This window comes from Trachypithecus francoisi, unplaced genomic scaffold (genome assembly GCF_009764315.1).
Source record: "Trachypithecus francoisi isolate TF-2019V2 unplaced genomic scaffold, Tfra_2.0 Contig01461, whole genome shotgun sequence".
Classification (NCBI taxonomy): Eukaryota; Metazoa; Chordata; class Mammalia; order Primates; family Cercopithecidae; genus Trachypithecus; species Trachypithecus francoisi.
Window position 1 is genome coordinate 16,118,152 of NW_022681433.1, and position 23,327 is coordinate 16,141,478.

Below are 23,327 nucleotides of genomic sequence, written 5' to 3' on the forward strand. Positions count from 1 at the left end.
AAGGCTGTAATCAGCGAGCTGGCCAGGGCTCAGGCCACATCTGCAGTTGCAGTTGGCAGTGGATCTGCTTTCAGGCTCACTGAGTGTTTCTTGCAGCTGTTAAGACTAAGGGCTCTGGGCTTTTTCTGGTTGCCAGTTGGCAGCTGCCCTTAGTGCTGAGAGGCTGCCTGCGTCCTTGCCATGTGGCCCTCTCCATAAGCCCTCTCAGCACGGCAGTGTGCTCCTTCCAAGCCAATGAGGGAGTCAGGGAGCAAGTCTGCTAGCAGTATGGAATCTTATATAATGTCACATAGTCACAGCAGTGACATCCCATCTCCTTCGTCGTTTTCTACTGGTTAGAAGGAATTCACAGGTCCTGCCCATATTCCAGGGGAGGCAGTTATACAAAGGCATGGATACTAGCAGGCTGAGATCGGGGGAACACTAGTTTCTGCCCACCACAGCACTGCGTTGATGATAGCTTATCAGTGAGAAGTCTCTGACTGAGGTTTAATCGTGTGGTATCTTACTTGTGATTTTTTGTGTGTGAAATCTAGTATCGTTTGTTAGAACATGTCTACTTTCATTTAAGTATGCATCTATCTATTTACAGCACTTTAAAATTCATTTCTGATGGTGAGCACAGTACTGTGGCTTGGGATAGCATATCCATTTCTATATTATTGATAATTGGTTTTTTTGTTTGCTAATATCTCCACTTAATAGATCATTGATAACTGAGTCTTTTTATACAGCGGATTGAAGATGGCTGATTTATTATGACATCTATCATGTATAATCATGACATATCTCTAAACATAATTAAAGTGTTCAAGTTCTTCTTTAACGACACCTAGAATTATTGTGTACTTGAGGTTGTTTTAGGCTCATGAGGCTTCCTTGGACAACCCTTTGTTTAAAACGAAGGAATTGAGGGAATGTATTTTGTAATATGGAAGACTACTGGCACACGTCACCTAATGTGAAGGGATGTCTCTTTCTGAACAAATGCAGTAGGCATCTTTGTCACTTATTTGGCAGTTAATAATGTATTTTGCTTTAACCATATCTAGTGTTTTTTTATTATAGGAAAACTTAAATGTATATTGAAGTAGACAATATTATGTACCCCCAGGTACCTATCATGCTTTAGTTAACACAAAAAACATCTCTTGACCAATGTTGTGTCTTTTTTACTCCCTCTAACTTAGACCTTGCCAGGTTCTTTAGGAGCAAATCCCAAATATCATTTTGTTACTTAAATATCGTATATTTACCTTTTTAATATGTTTGGTCTAGGTTCTCCTTTTTTTATACTGAATGCTCCCTGGGCATATGAACCATATGCATATTTCAGGTTTTAGCCTAGTAATGCCTTGTGGGTAGTCAGTACATATTTGGAAAGCTATACGTAAGTATACACTTAGAAGAGTGTGTCTTCTCTAATTTAATGTGAGTTGACTCTACAAACTAACCTAGAAAAAGTTACCTATCCTCTCCATTGAAGAAGACTTTCATTTTTTTGAATTACCTAAAGGGTATTTATTTATTTAGTTAGTTAGTTGAGGCGGAGTTTCATTCTTGTCACCCAGACTGGAGTGCAGTGGCGTGATCTTGGCTCACTGCAACCTCCGCCTCCCAGTTCAAGCAATTCTCCTGCCTCAGCCTCCCGAATAGCTGGGATTACAGGCAATGCATCACCATGCCTGGCTGATTTTTGTATTTTTAGTAGAGATGGGGTTTCACCATGTCGGCCAGGCTGGTCTCGAATTCCTGACCTCAGGTGATCCACCCGCCTCGGCCTCCCAAAGCGCTGGGTAATTACAGGCGTGAGCACCGCGTGCCTGGCCAAGGGTCTGTTTTCTTCTTGTTACAGACTTGGACTTAGGAGCCTTGAGGTTTTGGTGCTTCTCTAACAGTCACAGTTTGTTTTGAAAGGAAGGCAGTGGGTTAAGCAGAACATGGAAAGCGGTTTATTTTATTGCAATCACCTTACTCTCCCACTTTCAGCAGTGACAGAAAATTAGGGTCTGTTTAAAATATTTTGATCTCAGGGCAGGAGTCATTTGAGAATCCTACAGCAGAACTCATGGTGCTGCCTGAATTCTATGTAAAATGAGCCCTGTTAAAGTTCGTATGTTTGGGGATGGGATATTTTAAAATTCAACTTGGGAAGTAAAGGAAAGCATGTTTTCCTTCTTTGCTGCCTTCTCCCCTCCCTAGCTAGCTTCTGGCAGTAAGAGTTTATATGTAGTTATATACCCATATGTAAAATAGCAGATTTGTAATCTATATATTCTTTAGACTAGTATTTATTTTATTTATTTATTTTTGAGACAGAGTCTCACTCTGTCACCCAGGCTGGAGTGCAGTGGCGTGATCTCGGCATACTGCAACCTCTGCCACACTGGTTCAAACAATTCTCATGCCTCGGCCTCCCCAGTAGCTGGGATTGCAGGCCTGTGCTACCATGCCCGGCTAATTTTTTTGGATTTTTAGTAGAGATGGAGTTTCACCATGTTGGCAAGGCTAGTCTCGAACTCCTGGCCTCAAGTAATTCACCTACCTTGGCCTCCGAAAGTGCTGGGATTATGGGGGTGAAATAGCGTGCCCAGCCTCCATAGACCCAATCTTTAAACATTTGAGTATATAAATTTTTAGGGATTTAGATATAATTAAAGTTTACTTTAAAAAATATATAAATGTTGTTACGATAGAGATTTGAGATCAGACAAAATAAATTCTAAATGTTTTAATCATTCATTTTATGATTATTTATTTATCTGAGACAGGGTCTTGCTTTATTGCCCAGGTTTTGTGGTCTCGGCTCACTGCAACCTCTGCCTTCGATGTTTAAGGTATTGATTTTTCCACCTCAGCTTCCTGAGTAGCTGGGACTACAGATGCACTGCACCATGCCGGCTAATTTTTGTATTTTTTTTTGTTTGTTTGTTTTAGTAGAAATGGGGTTTTACCATGTTGCTCAGGCTAGTCTCAAACTTCTGGGCTCAAGGGATTTGCCCACCTCGTCCTCCCAAAGTGCTGGGATTACAGACATGAGCCATAGCACCTGGCCTCGTTTCAGGATATATTTTTATTTGAACTGTTCATAGGTATTTTCAGCATCTGTGAAACATTTAGGTAGAACATGTCTACTTTCGTTTGAGTGTACATCTGTTTGCAGAACTTTAACATTCATTTTTGATGGTGTCAGTCAGTGAGTACTGTGGCTTGGGATAGCATTTCCATTTCTATAATACTGATTTTTTTGTTATTTGCTAATATCTCCACTTAATAGATCATTAATTACTGACCTAGTCTTTTTATAAAAATGATTGAAGATGGCTTATTTATTGTGACATCTATCTTGTACAATCATGACATCAAATCTCTAGGCATAATTAATAAAATGTTCAATTTCTTCTTTAATGGCACCCAGAATTGTTTGTTGAGTGTTTTTAGGCTCAGGAGGCTTCCTTGGACAACACTTTGTTGTTCAAAATGAAGTAATTAAGAGAGTATATTTTGTAATGTGGAAGACTTTAGGGGACCTGATTAGAAAGTAACTCTTCTCTTTTCTGACAGATTTGGGAGAAAGCTTACCTTTTATGTGGGCATGTTGAAGTATATTTTCCTACCTTGAAACTCATTGAAATTTTATATTTCCACCCTCTCAGTTGCTGACTTACTCTCCCCTTTTTCAGTGTCTCTTTTCAGAATATACTGGAGAATGAGCTTATATGGCAAGCCAAATGTGATAGAGAAATTTTAGAAATTGAACTGCTTTTGATCAAAACACTTTTTTATGCTACCTTTCTCCAAATTCTGTCGTACAAGTTGTTAGTAACCCTATAGAGAGAGCTTCTTTAGTCTTTTTCTTTTATAGGGCAGTCATACATTTCAGTCATAATGTGTGACTAATAACGTGTGTTTCACAGGGTCTGGCTCTGTGCCCAGGCTGAGTGCAGTGGCACAGTCATAGCTTACTGCAGCCTTGAACTCCTGCGCTCAAGCCATCCTTCTGCCTCAGGTTCTCAAGTAGCTAGGACTACCGGCACACACCACCTAATGGGCACACCCAACTGATGTGTTTATTTATTCAGAGATGGGATTTTACTATGTTGCCCAGGCTGGTCTCAAACTCCTGGGCTCATGTGATCCTATTGCCTTGACCTCCTAAAGCATTGGGATTACAGGCATGAACCACCACTCCCAGCCCCAAATATTGCTTTTTAAATTAGAATAAAATTAGAACATTTTTCTGAATATAATTTTTTTTTTTTTTTTTTTTTACATTTCTATATGTAGTATTTAAGAAAACATTGTTGGTGATTATTATTGGAATAGTGGTCTGAATGAAACCTGCTTTGGTATGGGCTGAGAGTTTCCGATCAGATTGATTTAGCTCCAGATATTCCTCCCATTATTGTAGATGTTTACTAGCAAAGCTTTTTATGTAATTTAGATGATAATTTATATTCTGGGAAGAGTAGACTACTTTGAAGTAATACTATTCTTGTTAAACTATATTATAAAGTATGCCAGGCTTTCACCTTTAGGATAAGGCTAGAGTCATGGTCTTGCCAGAAAATGGGTGATCTTTTATCTGAGAAGAGCATGACAGTGGTAAGAGCAGAGAAGAGCTCATGGCACTTTGGTTTTTACAGCAGACACAGGACAAGGACACTCCTATCCTCAGAGTACTGCTCTTGTTAACGTGCCCACCAACTCCCCACACACACAGAGAACTTGAAACCAGTGATCTTTTAGGACAACCAGACCTACGCAAATGTAGAGGAAACCCTCATGAGATACTTACACTAACCATCTTTCATTCACAAAGCTGAGCAGCCAGCCAGGGATTTCCAGACACTTGAGGAAAACCAAGAGATTGAAACATGGAAGAGTCCCCTTCGAGGGGCAGTAATTTAATGAGTGAGGGCTGTATTTCTGTTCCTTTGCTTTTTTTTATTTTTCCCTTCCTGTACTGCTTTTTATTGGAATGATACTTTGTTTATGTTTTGCTAGTAATCTATATGTTTTTTAACATGTGTAACTTTTTTTTGTTTGAAGTTACTAACATTTCTACCGGCCCCTCTCTACTTCACAAGCCAATCTCCTTAGCACACATTAGCTACCCTTCAAGTATCTACTGTTTCTAGTTAATTGCTTTTTGAATACACCAAAGATAAAGCATGGAAGATATAGAAGCAAATGTAAATGTTATAATCCCTGAATATATGAGGAAGTGGCTGGGAGGTGGAGGAAGTGAGGGATAGCAGGAAAGGTGATTGTGCTTATTTCCTTTTGTTTCATAGGCCGGATTTCTTACGTGCTATATGAAAATTGGGGCCGGGCGCGGTGGCTCCAGCCTGTAATCCCAGCACTTTGGGAGGCCGAGACGGGCGGATCACAAGGTCAGGAGATCGAGACCCTCCTGGCTAACACGGTGAAACCCCGTCTCTACTAAAAAATACAAAAAACTAGCCGGGCGAGGTGGCGGGCGCCTGTAGCCCCAGGTACTCGGGAGGCTGAGGCAGGAGAATGGCGTAAACCCGGGAGGCGGAGCTTGCAGTGAGCTGAGATCCGGCCACTGCACTCCAGCCTGGGCGACAGAGCGAGACTCCGTCTCAAAAAAAAAAAAAAAAAAAGAAAAAAAAAGAAAATTGGTAAATCTAGCTAAAGATTTAGATGCAGAACCAGTAGAAGCACTAGAACAATACTCTACCCAATGACACGTAATAAAAATTAGGAGGTGGCCTGTGAAAGGAGAGTTGGTGTGTCAGTTTCTCTTCCTACAAAGTGCAGAATTAAGAGCTGTTGACTGAGGCATACAATATATTATTTAAAGTTATGATAATAATCATTAAGAACTAAAACTGTTAATGGGGGTTGTCTCCAGGGAAATGAACCTTAAGGGAGGGAGTGGTGAATAATACTTTGAGTTTTACACCCACTTTACAGTTTGGATTATTTTTAGATTATTAACTTACAGTATTTATAAAATAAAAAGTTTTACACAAAGCATATGAAAGGGATTTGGTGCTTGTTCTGATATTTTAACTGTCCATAGAAAGCTAACCTCAGACTTTTACATAGGTTAAAAATTGGTCTCTTTTCCTTCTATTTACATAGTAGCTTTCAAAACCAAGTATACTTGAACAAGGTACTTCACTCTACTGCTGCAAGTTTCTATCATGTTGCTCACTTTGATAAAATGATTGCTTAGAAAAATCTAAATGACTCATGTTTCTAGTCATACCTTTACATAATGCTTTACGTTTTACAGCACTTTCACATTCACTATTGGATTTCCATAACCCTGAGGTAGGCAGAGTAGGTATTTTCCTGTATGAGATGGTGAGGAAACTAAGACTGAGAAAGTGACTCACCCAGAGTCACGTGGTGTGAGAAGTGGTGGTGGAGGTCACTGCTCACCTACTCACCAGGAGGGTTTCACACCTGCGCAGGCTTCTGGCCTACGATGGCTAAAGTGTCTCTTACCAGTTCTTACCTTTCTTCTTTGTAACGTACCCACACTCAAGTTCCCATATTGATTGCTTCCTGCGTTCTGAATTAGTATTCAAATTGTGTTTAACATATATAAATCTGTGTATTTTTAAAAATGAATTTTACTGCATTTTGAAAATGCCACACATAAACTTGGAGTGTCATTCAGCCCTTGTTATTTCTGTAGCTGTACAACACTATTCCTTCCTTACTTTCATGAACTGATCTTTTTGTCCAGAATTTTTCTGACACCCTTGTTTTTAAGCGTCATGGCTTGCTGAAGCAAAGTGGTGGAATTTAAATGTTGTTGCCTTCAAGAATTAGCTAATCTTTTGGAATTGTGATACTTGTGTAATCTTTTTGGACTTGTGATTTGGCCTCATTTGAACCCTGCAGAAATGATTTCCATCCAGGAAATTTGGGATTTCGACAAGTGACTCACTGAAGAAACCACGTTAATTGTGGGGAGGTAAGCGTGCTCAGCTCTTGTGTTGGGCCCCCAGTGTGATACCCTTGATACGATTGATTTAATAATACCTTTGACTAGTCATTCCAGTGTCTGGAATTCCTCAGGGATGGTTTCTGTCAAATTCTTTTTTTCCTGCAAATACACCATATTTTCCTCTTTTTTTTTTTTTGGCATGTTTTGTGATTTTTTTTTTTTTTTTTTTTTGGTGAGAACTGAACAGTTTGAATGTTGTAATGTGGTGACTCTGAAAATCAGATTCTCCACCTCCTCAGTGATTGCTTTTTTGAGGCTTGCAGTCATCCATTTGTATAATGACTTTTCTAAACCAGTTTTGCAAAGTCTGTATTCCTTGTTGCGTGTGGTCACTGAAGTTCTGTCTTACTATCTCTGGACAACTAGACTTGATAGAAATTTAGTATGTCTGGATTCCTGTCCCCCTCAATAAAGGGAAAAAAACAAGAAAGGTTGCAGCCTAAGGGGATAGAAACAAAAGCAAGCATCTGTGCTGTTTCCTGAGGCTACTGCCAGGCTGAGCAAAATGCACAATCCTAAATTGTTGAAGGGCAAGGTTCCCGCTGCCAGCCGTGTTACTAGGCAGCTGCTCTAGGAGGTGGTCCTGTGCCCGCCTCTGAGGACGCTGAGGAATAGGGGATAGTAGCTGGTTTGCATGCTGTGGTCTCTTCTCCCTTCATCAACCACTGCCCTGAGTGTTTAATGTCTGATTAGGGTCTAAGGTTCAGAATAGTTGATTCTGATGTATTTTTCAGCTTAATGGTTTTGGTGGAAGGACTAACCCTTGGAGCTTTCTACTCTGCCGTTTTCCATGTCGGTCACTCCACTGGTATGTTTTGGATGTGACCATACTTCACACCAGTTGCAGCCATTTTTTTTCTACTTCCCCACCATTTATCAAACAGTTGTGCTTTTTTTGTTGTTGTTTTTGAAGACGCTGAAACTACATTAATGGAATAAAGTTCTTTGCAGCATTTCTGTAACATCCTTCACAAAAATTGTGCATACATTTTATTTTCTTTTATTATTAAGAGAAAGGGTCTCACTCTGTCACCTAGGCCATAGCTCACTGCAGCCTCAAACTCCTGGGCCTAACGATCCTCCTGCCTCAGCCTCCAGAGCAGCTGGGACTATAGGCGTGCTCCACAACATCCTCTGTAGAGACAGCATCTTGCTATGTTGCCCAGGCTTCTCTAGAACTGCTGGCCTTAAAGTCCTCCTGCTCTGACTTCCCAAAGTGCTGGTATTATGAGCGTGAACCACTGCACCTGGCCTACGCACATCTTTAGAGTGACACTGTCATTTTCTGAGCTGTTGATGGTGTGGTTGCTAAGAATGGTTTTTATTTTTGCAGAACTTAAAGGTTGTTTTCAGTTCTTTCACAGTTTTATAGCTGGAAAATGGTAAGAGAGAACCACATTTTATAGGTCAGGGGAATCGAGGTCTAGAAAACAGGACTGGCAGAGATGCTGCTTTATTCTTTTCACTTAACTCTGGTTTAATATTCCTGTTGTCTCAGTGACACAGAGCTACAGGTCACTTTCTTATTATGGTAAGAAAATGAAGAACTCTGAGACAGTTCACAATATGAGTACCTTTTTTTGTTTGAAGTGTATGGAATATTCCGAGTATTTGACAAAACTATGTAAGTTTGATGATAATTTGCTTTTTATTAAAGGATGAGTCAGAGTTCGCATATGGAATCTGGAATATGAACTTCGTTACTATAAACTAAGTCAGTCCATAATGTAATTTGTTGATTTTGGTTTCACTTCAACTTAATAATACCTTTTATCTATATAGTGATTTTCTTCTCAGGAGTGGTAGGTACTTTACAGATACTTTATTATACTATAACATAGGTGTTGGGAACAATAGAAGTGTTCATGTTTTTATAAGTGGAAAAGCATCAACACAGGTTTTCTCATTGAGCATAATCACAGAAATCTGTTATCCAAGTCAGGTGTCTGAAGGGTATGCAGGGTGGCAATCCAGGGATCCTTCTTTTCATAGAGCTGAAACATTATTTGGTGAAATAGATACAGAAATTGTCAAGAATATGATAGAAAGAGCTTGATGAAACTTTCTTGTAGTTTGTTCACCAAAGTGGGTGAATCTCTGCATTGAAGACAATGTGAAGATGCTGCAAAAACACATCTGGTCCCCTTTTTGCCTTAGGTAAGGTGCTAGTTACGGAGTTCAAATATAGTTATGTTTTAAATGTTTAGCTATCCATGAGAGTATTTTATTAATTTTTTGAAAGTTTTTTGTGTTGTTAGGAAAGTAGGATCTGTGAAGTTTCATTGTGCACACTCAAGTATGTTGTTATGCTGAGTTTGGTCATATTTGAGAATTTCCCTTTTGATATTATCGTTAAGCCAAATGTGAAGCCTTGACAGAGTGGTTCTTGAAAAAGCCAGTATTATTACTACTGTCACTTCTAACAGAGATGAAGTAATGTGATTTCTTTCAGTAGCTCATTGTCTCATCGTGAACATTTACAGATCAAAAGCTTGGTTTTTGTTTGTTTGTTTTTTGGCATCCAGTGGTCTTATATTTCCATATCTTGACTGAGTTAAAAGACTTAAGGTAAATCCGAATCTTCTTTTGTTCTTTCTAAATATTCTCTGTAGCACATTTAGCCACGAATTATTTGGTGAAACTTCATTGAAAATACTGACTAAAATAATTGGAATACTGTGCCTTTTGACATGTCAGGTAGGAATATTAAATTTCTAGTGGACATTTGAATTTTTGAAAGTTAAAATTACATGCCTGTTGGTTTAGTTATTTTAGCAATGAATTACAATATTGATTCAGATATGTAACTTGTTTTTTATTACATAAGTGGAGTCCTCTGAGTAAATTTAGATTTGCAGTTATTTGCCCAGTGATTAATGATAGAATTGGATTTTTTCTGAACTGATTAGATGAGAAATTTATGTGTTTTAATATGTTACATATGTACTTCTGTGGTGGCAGCTGAAGGAGAAATAAACTACTTTTAATTTCTTCTGGGAAGAAATTCTGTTTTTGAAAACTTGCCAGAAATCTTCCCTATCAGGTTGAAGATTTTTAGGAGTGATATGGAGGGTGGGTTGGGAGGATGGGATATATACACAAACATAAACACTGCTGGACAGCAAATTTATATTGTTTCTCTTTCTTCCTGCAACAAAACAAGTGGTTTTCAGAAGACTTGTGATAGAGAGGAATAGAGACAAAGGCCCTTTGATCATGTGATTATTAGAGCTTGATAATTGGTTGTACAATATTTCATTTCTCTCAGAGTTAGCAACATGTTCTGACTTCTCCATTAGTGTTGGCAACTGAACCTCTCTGTTCCCTTTTGTGTCATTGGTACCATATCATATCTTACCAAGAGTCACTTTGCTTTGTGCCAATTTCTGATGTTAAGCTTTTGCAAGCTTCTGCCACGTGTACTGCAATGGTGCAATGCCAGTTTTAGGTCTAGACCTTTCTACTTTTTATGGTGCACATTTTAACTTCGATGGGATAGTTAAAAATAGAGGAAGCCACTAGAGAAAGTGTAGACCAAGATTCTTAGGATGACCGCAGATCAATGTAGAACCCCCAGATACTTTCCCTCCCAGCCACAGAAATTGTGTCAGGACTGTGTTTTTTGAAAGACTCATCTGAAGGAAGGAGTAATAGATGGCACTGTAGTTGGGATGGAGGAAGATGGGCAAAGGAAGTTTGCTTTGGGCCTGTTGTGCCAGGCATTGTTGTGAACATCTTCTATACATTTTTCACAGAAACAGGCCATGTTGCAAGTCTTATTTGCCCTTTTTTTGCAGATTAGTAATTTGGAGCTCAAATGTTTAAAAAAAAATTTGTTCTAAATTTAAACTTTGGTAACTCTACAGTAGTGCTGCTGTTTTAGAATTGTAGCATTCGGGGTTTGCAATAGATGCTACAAATCCAGTCTCCCATCTTGCTGATGAGAAAACTGAGACAGTGTTTTATTGCAGTGGTTCAGTAGTTTAGTTTATATTAGAATGGGGACAGGAATGTAGCCTTCTGGTTTGAAGGCTGTCACTCAGTGCCCTGCCCAGCCTGTAGATGGACCGTTTAAATGCTTACTCTTCGTAGTTCAGGGCTTTCATTGTACCAACATGAAAAGCTATGATGAAAATACCCCTGAAGAAAGAGTCAAAGCCTGGCTCATTTAGTTCTGTTTGTGCTATTCCTTTCTGTTTGTTAGTTTTCCTTCTCACAGGCCTCTCAGCTGCAGGTCTGTTGGAGTTTCCTGGAGGTCCACTCCAGACCCTGTTTGCCTGGGTATCACAGTGGAAGCTGCAGAACAGCAAATATTGCTGCTTGATCCTTCCTCTGGAAGCTCTGTCCCAAAGGGGCACCCGCCTGAATGAGGTGTCTGTCGACCGCTACTGGGAGGTGTCTCCCAGTCAGGCTACACTCCCAGTCAGGGACCCACTTGAGGAGGCAGTCTGTCTGTTATGGGAGCTCTAATGCCATGCTAGGAAAACCACTGCTCTCTTAGAGCTGTCAGGCAGGGATGTTTAAGTCTGCGGAAGCTATCTCCTGCCTTTTGTTCAGATATTCCCTGCCTCCAGAGGTGGAATCTAGAGAGGCAGTAGGCCTTGGTGAGTTGCAGTGGGCTCCACCCAGTTCAAGCTTCCCTGTCGCTTTGTTTATACTGTGAGCGCAGAACTGCCTACTCAAGCCTCAGCAATGGTGGACGCCACTCCCCCTGCCAAGCTCCAGGGTTCCAGGTCAATCTCAGACTGCTGTGCTAGCAGCGAGCAAGGCTCCCTGGGCGTGGGACTCGCCAAGCCAGGCACGGGAGGGAGTCTCCTCGTCTGCCAATTGCGAAGACCACGGGAAAAGCACAGTATTGGGGCAGGAGTGTACCCTTCCTCCAGGTGCAGTCACTCATGGCTTCCCTTAGCTAGGAAAGGGAAATCCCCTGACCCCTTGCGCTTCCTGGGTGAGATGACAGCCCACCCTGCTTCCACTCGCCTTCCGTGGGCTGCACCCACTGTCCAGCCAGTCCCAATGAGATGAACGAGGTACCTCAGTTGGAAATGCAGAAATCACCCGTCTTCTGCGTCGATCTCACAGGGAGCTATAGACCAGAGCTGTTCCTATTCGGCCATCTTGGAAGTGACTCTCAGTTCCATCTGTTTGTGAAGCTTTTCCAAGTTCTCCAGCACTCAATGTTGTTCCTGTCCAGGCTTGCTGTAGTACATCATGTGTTGTGTCATAGTTTGGACGCTTATTCTCTTATCTCTATATCTTTAATTTTATTTTTAAATTGATTTTTATTTATATGTGATCATGAAAAGCTAATTTTTTATTTACTGTCTACTCCCCAGTTGAATTATGATTTTGACGTTTTTCTTATGCTTTTGTATATAAAATATAAAAAATTTCAACCTACATTGAGAAATGAGACCCAGTGCATACATTTATATTTCCATATTGAAAGAAAAGTTTGAGAAGCCTTTGTTTACTCCTAATAAAGATGTGTATCTGATCTGTTTTACTGAAAAAGATGATGGTAGTGGTCCACTGCAAAGACCTCACCACACACTTTAAAAATCATGTTCTCCAGTTACTGGCACAGGGCTAGAGAGAACACAGGTAGTCAGATAATGAATTTCACATATCCCGAGGCCTACTGCTTTGATACTCTTTTTATGATTCCTCAGGCTCATTGTGTAGATATAATGTGTTTTGTCATAAGTATTTTCATTGCCTTTGATTTGGTTTCAGGGCACATGGTGTTTTCTAGAACAGGTATGAGGGTTAAGCCTTCTCTGACTCTTCCCCCTTTTTCATCTATGAGATAAACTTGTTTCACCTTTCTACTTTGGATTCATCTTTCTGCGGCTCACATTCACTTCTTTGTTGTGTTTATACCCTTACACCCTCCCATGGGCTGCTTCCTGTGCCTCCAGAACTTTTCTTATTTTACCAAGTCACGTGCTTTTCCCACCTCCGGGAAGCTTTTCCTGCCTGATTTGGCAGTTCTCCTTTGTGTACTGACCTGATCTAACTTAAAATGATACACACTGCATTCTAAAATACGATTTGAAACATGAAACTGGAACAGTGTATTGAATTTTCTCTTTATTTGTATTAAAGTTGTGTGGAAACTAATAGTTTGGCTAACTATTTAAATACATTTTCCAAATGATAGATGCACATTCATTTTTAAAAATTTTTTTATTATTTTTATTTATTTATTTATTTTGATAGATGCACATTCTTTTGTGTTTTCATCATTTTTAATTTCTTGGTAAGGTATACTGTTCTGTACTTTCTGAAACAGTATATACTGAATGTAACTTTTCAAAATGGCATATCCTCATAGACACCATGTTTTAGCCATAATCTAGTTTTAGATGTAGATGTTGTGGGCCAGGAGATTTTTAAGTTAAGGAATTACATTAATTCCAGATTGAATTAATTATTTTCTTGAAAACATTCCTGGTTATCAGTTTACACTTGTGTAATTTTTATCTTTTTCATAATGGCAGAGTGAAAGGAGTGAAAGGTAGATAGTTGTATGTTTTCCATGGTTGACTATGTAAAAATTATTTAATTGCAGGATAGCCATCTCCCAGATTATTTTTTTCCTATTTGCAGATATTTTTGGGTTGCTCACAACATTTAATATATAGTTACTTTTTTATTAGCAGAATAATAGGCCAAAGGTATCTTTGTAATTTCAGCCTATTATTATTTCACTTGGATGGCGATTTCTGGGTGTGAAAAGAACAAGCCCTCATCTTTTCAAGAATTCGTACTAGGTCAGTTAAAGGAGATGCTTGCCCCATTGCCTGTGGATTAGTCCATTTTCATGCTGGTGTGAAGAAATACCTGAGACTGGGTAATTTATAAAGAAAAAGAGATTTAATAGACTCTCAGTTCCACATGGCTGGGTAGGCCTTAAAATCCTGGTGGAATGCAGAGGATCAGCAAAGGCATGTCTTATGTGGTGGCAGGCAAGAGAGCGTGTGCAGGGGAACTGCCCTTTATAAAACCATCAGATCTCATGAGACTTATTCACTATCACGAGAACAGCATGGGAAAACCCATGCCTATGATTTAGTTACCTCCTACTGGGTCCCTTCCACGACACGTGGGAATTAGGAGAGCTATAATTCAAGATGAGATTTGGGTGGGGACAAGAGCCAAACCATATCAGCCTACAAATTCTTAGTATTGGACAGCTGTTGTTGAGCATATGATGCTATTACCTAACTCATTCAGGACTTTGTTAATGTTTGACTTTTAATAGACTATCCAACATTGTATATTTAATGTTTTAATGAGATTGGAAGAGCCGTAAAATTCATATGTTGCTGGAAATGTGGGGATGGAAGTTACTATAGACAGAAGTTTTACATCTGAGGAAACTGAGGTCTGGAGAGAATGATCTGTCTCAAGTCATTTACAACTTAATGTCAAGGCCAAGACCAGACTCAAGTCTGTAGTTTTGCTAGTTTAGTGCTGCTTGTAATATATCATGGTCTCTCTATAGCAGTTCTGTAATGGATCCATTCTCCCGTAAAATCTACTCTGTAAAATATTTCCTGTGTTTTGTTTTGTTTTGTTTTGTTTTTTTGAGATGGAGTCTCACTCTGTTACCCAGACCGGAGTGCAGTGGCGCACTCTCAGCTCACTGCAAGCTCCACCTCCCAGGTTCATGCCATTCTCCTGCCTCAGCCTCCCAAGTACCTGGGACTGTAGGCGCCGCCACCACGCCTGGCTAATTTTTTTGTGTTTTTAGGAGAGACGGGGTTTTACCGTGTTAGCCAGGATGGTCTCAATCTCCTGACCTCTTGATTCGCCCGCCTCAGCCTCCCAAAGTGCTGGGATTACAGGTGTGAGCCACTGCGCCTGGCCACATGTTTCCTGTTTTTAATGAAACTTGAGTTTTCATTAATAACCTTACATTGACAGGAATATTGGCTAAAAAATACTGTCTGATATTAACCTTGTTTAGTTCTTAAGCACACCCATTAAAAATTTTTTTTAATGTTTATTTATTTATTTATTTTGAGATGGGGTCTTTCTCTGTCATCCAAGCTGTAGTGGCGCGCTGCCGGCTCACTGCAACTTCCACCTCCCAGGCTCGAGTGATCCTCGTATCTCCGCCTTCCGAGTAGTTGGGACTATAGTTGCGTACCACCATGCCCGGCTAATTTTTTGTATTTTTGGTAAAGATGGGGTGTTTTAGTCCGTTTTCACACTGTTGATACAGACATATCCGAGACTGGGAAGAAAAAGAGTTTTAATTGGACTTATAGTTGCACATGGCTGGGGAGGGGTCAGAATCATGGGAGGAGGCGAAAGGCACTTCTTATGGGGCGGTGACAAGAGAAAATGAGAAAGATGCAAAATCGGAAACCCCTGGTAAAACTAGATCTCGCAAGACTTACTACCACGAGAACAGTATGGGGGAACCACCCCAATGATTGAAATTACTTCTTACCAGGTTCCTCCCACAACATGTGGAAATTATGGAAGTACAATTCAAGATGACATTTGGGTGGGGACACAGAGCCAAACCATATGACTGGGTTTTGCCGTGTTGCCCAAGCTGGTCTTGGATCTCCTGAGTCCACCCGCCTTGTCCTCCGCAAAGTGCTGGGATTACAGGCTTGAGCCACCATGCCTGGCCACACCGTTGAGTTTTTACTTCAGCTTTTGCAACTTTTATATTTTGAAGTTGTATTTAGTTATTTTTAAACATCTGCTTAGAGTCTCATCTTTGTTCTTATAATCAATTCATTGTCATTTGTTGACACATATTAGACATTTGTTTTATATCCTGTGCCTGTTAGTAACTTTTTTGAGTTTCATTCTGCTGTCTGCATTTCTTCATGGGGCTTTCTTTTCCTATGTGTTTTTGTAATTTTTGATTTATGAATTCAAATCTCTTGGTATTGTATTTGTAGGAATTCTTTGTGGGTGGATTGAATTTATCTCATTCCAGAGTGAATTTGTGATTCTGCCTTTTGTGGAGTGGAGGAAATGGAGGGAGGGCACTCTCAATTTAGGATTTCTTTGAATTCTCTACTGAGGCTTTTTTTTTTTTTTTTATCACAGTTTGTGGAAGTTTGGGTCACAGACTTTTACGAGGGCCTAGTTATGGTTATGAGTTTTGGAAGATACTTCTTCTTTCTTCCTGTCTCTACTCCTAAGTGCCAAGGACAAGTCAAGCAAGTTTTCTGGCTGTTTCTTGTAGTGTGGGATTATTACTGGTTCCCTTTTACATTGAAGAGAAACTCTTTGGAGATCTCGGCTTCATGCTCATATCGCCTGTTGTCCTCCCTGTCTTGAGTGGGCCCTAAATTTTAGCACCTGTTTCCTGCATACCATTCCATTCAGCTGCCAGAAGACAATTTAAAGGTCGCTAGGGTCAGAAAATACCAGCAGTGGGAAGTCTTTGATGTTTGCTTGTCTCTCGTAATTACCCCATCACTTTGTTTTTTGATTTCTGCAGATTATTTTTATCACTAGCTCAGTTAATTGTTATTTTTCAATCTCACCCATCTTTTGGTTGTTTTCATCAGAAGGGCCTGAGTATCTAATTACTTCTTCATGATGAATTCTATAGTAAGGGTACTAAGTCTAATCTTTTGTCTAAGTTACAAAAATGGGCACAGAAGTCAGAAAAAAATGTCTTCTTCCATTTGTGTGTGTCATGTGCTCAAAAATAAATTAATTCTGATACCTATGAAGACTCCAGAGCAGAACTACTACTTTTTTTTTAGATGGAATTTTGCTGTTATTGCCTAGGCTGGAGTGCAGTGGCGCGATCTTGACTCACTGCAGCCTCAGCCTCCCGAGTAGCTGGAATTATAGGCGCCCACCACCACACCTGACTAATTTTTTGTATTTTTAGTAGAGACGGAGTTTCGCCATGTTGGCCAGGCTGGTCTCGAACTCCTGATCTCAGGAGATCCACCCACCTCGTCCTCTCAAAGTGTTGGCATTATAGGCATGAGCCACCGCGCCTGGCCTGGAACAGAACTTATTAACTCACCATCATGCCTTCCCTTTATCCCAGTAAAGAATCACTGATTTCATAAAAGCTATTGTTAGTTTTGATAGGGTCATACTTCTTAAATGTGGTAATGGAGCTATTATTATTGAATGTTTACTTTTTCTAGGCTCACTTTAAATTTTTGGGTGATTGTGTGACTGTTATGTGATAGGATAGAATTTGTCAGCCTTCAACAAAATCCTTCAGGAATGTCTTAAAGATGGTAGCAATCGAACAGCAAAATTTTGACTTTGCAGTTGGTTTTCACCAGTTATATCTAACTTTGGTGTTGAAAACACTGTTAAATTTAAAAACAAATCAGCAGAAACCAATTGCTTAGTATAATCTTGTGCCTTTTTAGTTAGCATTAGGCTAGAGAGAGGAGTGTACCCTGATCATTTTGTTGAGGAAAACCTTGAATGCATGCAATAAGCATGCTTCTCCTGCATCTGCCGAATCTGCTGCACAGTCATTACCACAGGAAGGCATAGTTTATGGTGCTGTGCCTTAGTTTAGAACTGTAATAAGGTGAGTACTCTTCCTTCTTTGTACTTTTCGTTTCAATCTGCTACCGTCAGTCTGTCCTAACCATCATTGTTCAAGCTCTTGACTTGTGGGCTTGGCTTGGCATATATTGGTTGTCTTAGACTTCCCTAGAGTTTTGTGTTAAAACAGTAATGTCTTCAGAAGCATTGATGAAAGTCGTCGGAAATGATAGAATGTTGAGTGAGAAGGAATTTTAGAAACCACATAATCTTTTAATTTTCTGAATCGTTTTAGCCATGAAAATCTTAGTTCATGTAAAGGCTCACTTGAAAACCCAACAGAACATTTGTAACTGGGAGTTTTGAAAATCACTGAGGATTCTGACCCTTTTATTTTGCAAATGAAGATTCTTAAATCCAGAAAGATTAAATGATGATGATCTACAGCTCTTTCTACCTTACCACTCTTGGCCTACTGTTCTCAATATCTGAATTGGATTATGGTTCTGCTTTGTTGTTAGGCTGTGTGGGGGAGTACAGTGATGGTACCTCTGGGGGCCGCTTGAGGGAATTAGCTCTTGTCTGCTAAACTAAGAAGGATATCTATTTTTTTGTATTATAGCTGTCTTGTTTTGTCTTCTGATTTTCCTCTTGTCATTTCTTAGCTTTTGCACGGAGCAGAAAAGATGTATTACTTTGTTTTCTTTTTGTTTGAAGGGAAGGGTAAGAAGAGAACCAACATTTGTTGGACACCTGCTTGTGTGCAGGCGCCACCAGCTGCCTTAGAAAAGTTAAAATTCTTTAATTTATAGTCACCCTATAAAGTAGTTGCTAACGTTTTTCTTTAACATTTGGGAAACTGAGGCACAGAGAGACAATACCTGACCCATAGTTGAAACTACTGTGAGAACAAGGGGGTGGGAGAAGAGCTTACTAAGCAGGCGTGAAAGTACATGGTACCTATGGTGACAGGTGGACATGTGGGGTGGTTAGAATACAAGGTGAGTGGCATGTGATTCGGCTGACAGTGGAGGGATAATCTTCACCTGTTACCTTGTTCTTAGTGCATCTTAAAGGCCAGAAATGCCTTCCTAAGGTGTATGCACTGGTATTTTGTTGTTCTAGGTAGGTAAGTATTTGAGGTTGTATTTTGGTTGATGGCACCTTTCTTCTGTTTTGGTGGGGGGAAAGGATTATACTCATTTGAATAAGCCAGTATCAGTTTGAATTTTTACGACAGGTGTTAAAAACCCGGGTTTGTTGGTTATTTTCAACATATATGAGGAACTTTTGAGCTGGCAGGGTGAGGGGTAATAGGGCTTGCCATATTCCCATCAGTTTTTAGTGGATCGTGAAGTTGCTGTAATAATTGAATTTGGTATTGTTATGACATACTGCTATCCAAATTTAGAAATAAATGATGTCTATTAACTAGTGATGGTATCAAGGTTTTATATAAAACCTAAAATTGATTCCCAAGTCAAAAAAATAAAGACAGTATCCTGTATATAGAAGTGCTGGTTGGCTGGAAGATATTAGAAGAAACGTCTTGTTTTGGTGGAACTTGACTGCCAACTCACCATATGCCTTTATCGGTCCTCCTTTTCAGCCTAGAGCCATCAGGAAATTGAAGACTCAGTGTCTAACAAGGGTTCTGGGCTTCCCAGGTTTAGGAGTCTCATGCGGGAAGGAAGCAGCAGGTGTGGGATTCTGAGCACTAGTGCGTTGTTGACTATATGCCCAGTGTAGCTGAAGAGGCGTGTTGTCTCTGCAGCTCTTCAGTGTGACATTTGGGTATTTTTTGAGCAATGTCCTATCAGTTATACTTATCTAGTATATTTTCCTGGGAATTTTCAAGGTAAACATATTCAGAGTCATATTAATAGAATTGCTTTTATTTCCCTTTCAAACTACATTTTAGAGTCTATTTAGTTGTATCTGCTTATGTGTCATCACCCACCGTGGTGCTCAGGGCCACATTTCTCCCCCTCCCTTTCACATGGTCTTCAGGGACCACAGGTGCACAGAATTGAGTTGATCACATTCTTGAAACCATGACACACTATGATTGTCTGTGCGAGGTCGTTGTTTCTTGGATTTTGTTTTTTTCTCCTTTACCCCATTCCCAATTCCATGGCCCATCCCTCTTCCAGCACCACTCAGGTATATAGTGTATTTAATATACATTCTTCAGTCTACTTTCCTTGTGCTATTAAACACACACACACGTTGGTGTTTTATGTTAATCTAATTTTTCTTTTTTTAATTTAACATTGTGTTTTTGAGATGCTTACGTTTCTTTGTGTAAACCTAGTTCATTTATTTTGGCTCTACTATATAGTATGCTGTCACATTTTACGTATGTTTCCCCAATGATGGACCATCTAGACTGCTGTCAGCTGCAATCATAAATGATACTGCAGTAAACATTCTTGTCAACTTCAGTTCTGTGTAAGAATTTGAGGTTTATACTTCAGAATTGCTAGGCCACTGAGCATGTGCATATTTATATTTAGTTTCACAGAAGTTTGGCGCTCAGAGATGTGTGCTATCAGATTACACTCCTGTTAGAGTACATGATACAGCAGGAAATTTCATTCATTACTTAGAAAAAAAGAACATGTTGTGAATGTAATTCCTTGATCCAGGCTTTGGTTCTGTGAGAAAGTTCCTATAAACCAATTTTTAGCCATTATCAAAAGCCTTTACAATATAATTCTTTCTCTTCTCCTTTTTCTTTTCTTTGTGTTAGGTAGCAATAGGGATCACAGATAGTTTTTTTTACAGGGTGTCTCTAACACCTGTGTAGTTATGACAGTATTACGAAAATGCAATCGTGTAACGATGAGGATATGCCGTGAGAAATGCTTCATTAGGCCATTTCATCATTGTGCATGTGAACATCATAGAGTGTTTTACACAAACCGAGGTGGTAGAGCCTACTGCACGCCTAGCTAGATGGTAGAGCCTATTGCTCAAAGGCTACCAGTCTATGCAGCATGTTCCTGTGTTTTCTAGGCAGTTGTAACATGGGAGTAAGTGTGCATCTGAACATATCTAAACATAAGAAAGGCACAGTGAAAAATACAGTGTGAAGGATAAAGACACACCTGTGTAGGGCAGCTCCATTGTAATCTAATAGGACCATCATGTTGCGGCCCGTCATTGACTGAAGCGTCATTGTGTGGTGCATGACTACTATAAATACTAAGATTTTTGTTTTTCATTTTATAGGGCGCCAATGCTTCGGCATTAGAGAAAGAGATTGGTCCAGAACAGTTTCCAGTCAATGAGCACTATTTTGGATTAGTCAATGTAAGTATCCATTGGTACACTTTTAGAATCATGTTTGGAAGGAGTTTTAAAAACGATGAATGCATTTCATAAGTTATTAAAGAAAAATTGTTCTTTTGTGTTAATAGAATTAAATGCCAAGAGACTTGATTGGGAATTTTGAAATGAACTTCAACGGAAGGGAAACAAAGTTGCCTGACATCTTTTTTTTTTTTTTTTGAGACAGAGTCTCGCTCTATCACCCAGGCAGGAGTGCAGTGGCGCCATCTCGGCTCACTGCAAGCTCCACCTCCCGGGTTCAGGCCATTCTCCTGCCTCAGCCTCCTGAGTAGCTGGGACTACAGGCGCCCGCCACCATGCCTGGCTAATTTTTTCTATTTTTAGTAGAGACGGGGTTTCACCGTGTTAGCCAGGATGGTCTCCATCTCTTGACCTCATGATCCACCCACCTTGGCCTCCCAAAGTACTGGGATTACAGGTATCAGCTACTGTGCCCGGCCAGTTGTCTCACATCTTAAAATCTTAGAGATAGAATCGTTTCTAACTTGTCAATCTGATTGTCCCTATTTTGTCAGAAATTTATCATAGCCAAAATTTAGTGTTAATATATATCCTAGTCCAAGTGGACTCTTGATTCTTTGAGAATGATTTACTTGACTAAGTGGTAGAAATGTACAAGTATAAATTTAGCTGTGCAAATGCCTCCACGTATCTATGGGGTATTTGACAATTTACTTCTGTCATTGTACCAGTGCTAGAGATATAAAAGTGTGAAATGTGGGAAAACAGGACATCCCAGTTCTTATGGAGGTAATTCTAGTAATTACACATTTTTAAGACTTTGGTAAAATTTGAGACGTTTACCTGAATGTTATGTGTTCTGAGTCACTGGGGGGTATCACAAACCTGTGCTATATAATTGTTGTGGTAGTTTATTTTATACTGTTGTACTGTACTATTAGGTGAATCCATGGCAGGTGTTTTCAAATGCATATATTGATAAAATAGGTAACACAGTAAGTTACATTGAACAGATTGGTGGACTCTAAATATTAGTCCATACATAGGGCGTATGAGATGGGTTTCTCATGGATTTGAGGAAAGCAGTTGAAGTGATGTGTGTGATTCCCTGTGCTTTGGGAATTGTCTCTGTGCACTATGCATATAACCTATAACAAAGAGTCATCACTCCCCTACCTTTCTCTCTCTCCAGAACAGGCTGCTCATCACTCCTCTCACTTATTTTTTTCTGGAATTTAGCCTTATATTCTAATTTGAAAAACAGCATTTCAATTAGAATTCTTAACAATAAAATTAAGACAAGCAGGAGAGAATAAACTTACTAAGAGACCATCAGAGGACCCTTTGTCTTGATCCGCTAGAGAGATTCATTTGATGAATAGAAATAGAACTTCTGGTCTCTGTGCCTCGTTATTATATATAAAATTAACATTATCTACAGGGGTCACAGCTCCAACTATTAAAGGTTGGTAAACGTTGTGAATTATACTCAGAAATAAAACTGTGGTCAGAGTAGATGCAGCAGAGCTAGTAGAGTGGTTAATTCCATGCAGCAGGCTGGAGTGTGGTGGTGTGATCACAGCTCACTGCAGCCTTTACCTCCTTGGCTCAGGCAATCCTGCCTTAGCCTCCTGAGTAGCTGGGACCACAGACACACACCACCATGTCTGTCAAATTTTTTAAAAAATTATTTGTAGAGATGGGATCTTGCTATATTGCCCAAGCTTGCTTTTTTTTTTTTTTGAATGGAGAGAAGGAAAATAACCACAAATTAAATTAGCAGAAAATTAAACAGAGTGGTTGCTCTTAGTGCTTTCATGACAACCTGTTTTCTGTTACTTTCAATTGTAGATATTTTTGTCTTGTAAGAATATTTTTACAGTTGATGGCTCTTATGGCAGCTTACTCTTAATGAGAGATAATTACCTGTCACTATAATTTGTATAATACATAGAATGAGGATTTACTCTTAGCTTATCTCATAGATACAATGCTTTTCCTGATATTATTGGAAGTAGAGAGGAGAAATACTGGTGTGACTTGAGGAGCTTTGGATGGGGAAATTTGCTGTAAAGTATCCCACTTACAGGCCAGCTGTTTACATCGTCAGCTAAATTATTTGAAAACAAGTTGTTTTAACTGGCTAAATCAAATTGCCTTTTTTCCTTTTGTATTGTAGCTGGTTAGTACTTATTTAAGTAGAGCTGATAGAGAGTGATTTAAACCACAATTTAGTGTATCTTTCCTACTTGTAATATAGTCTGTGCATTGTTTTTGAATAGCTTTTTTTCATTGTTTTATTGTATGGTTGTTTATTAATTTTCTAATACAGGTGGGCCTCGACACACAAGCAGGCTGGCCGCAGTAACTCCGTTTGCGAGGGTGCTGTGAAACGTGCTTTTCCTGTCTTCTGAGGTTTTAAGCTGTTTGTTAAAAAAAAAAAAAAAAGGAAATATGCTTCCCTTCAGAATCTTTATTATACAATTATGATTCCTTTTCTAGTCTATCATATAAA

The 23,327-nt window shown here is 39.5% G+C and overlaps 1 protein-coding gene across 4 annotated transcripts in view; it reads left to right on the forward strand.

The window, feature by feature from the left end:
• Nucleotides 1-23,327, forward strand: part of USP12 (ubiquitin specific peptidase 12) — a 118,407-nt gene that overhangs the window by 33,965 nt on the left and 61,115 nt on the right. For all 4 annotated transcript variants that reach the window (XM_033236590.1, XM_033236593.1, XM_033236589.1 and 1 more), the window contains one exon: nt 20,732-20,812. In XM_033236590.1, the coding sequence (XP_033092481.1) occupies nt 20,732-20,812 (81 nt within the window). Of the gene's footprint in view, nt 1-20,731; nt 20,813-23,327 lie in introns of those variants that run through there.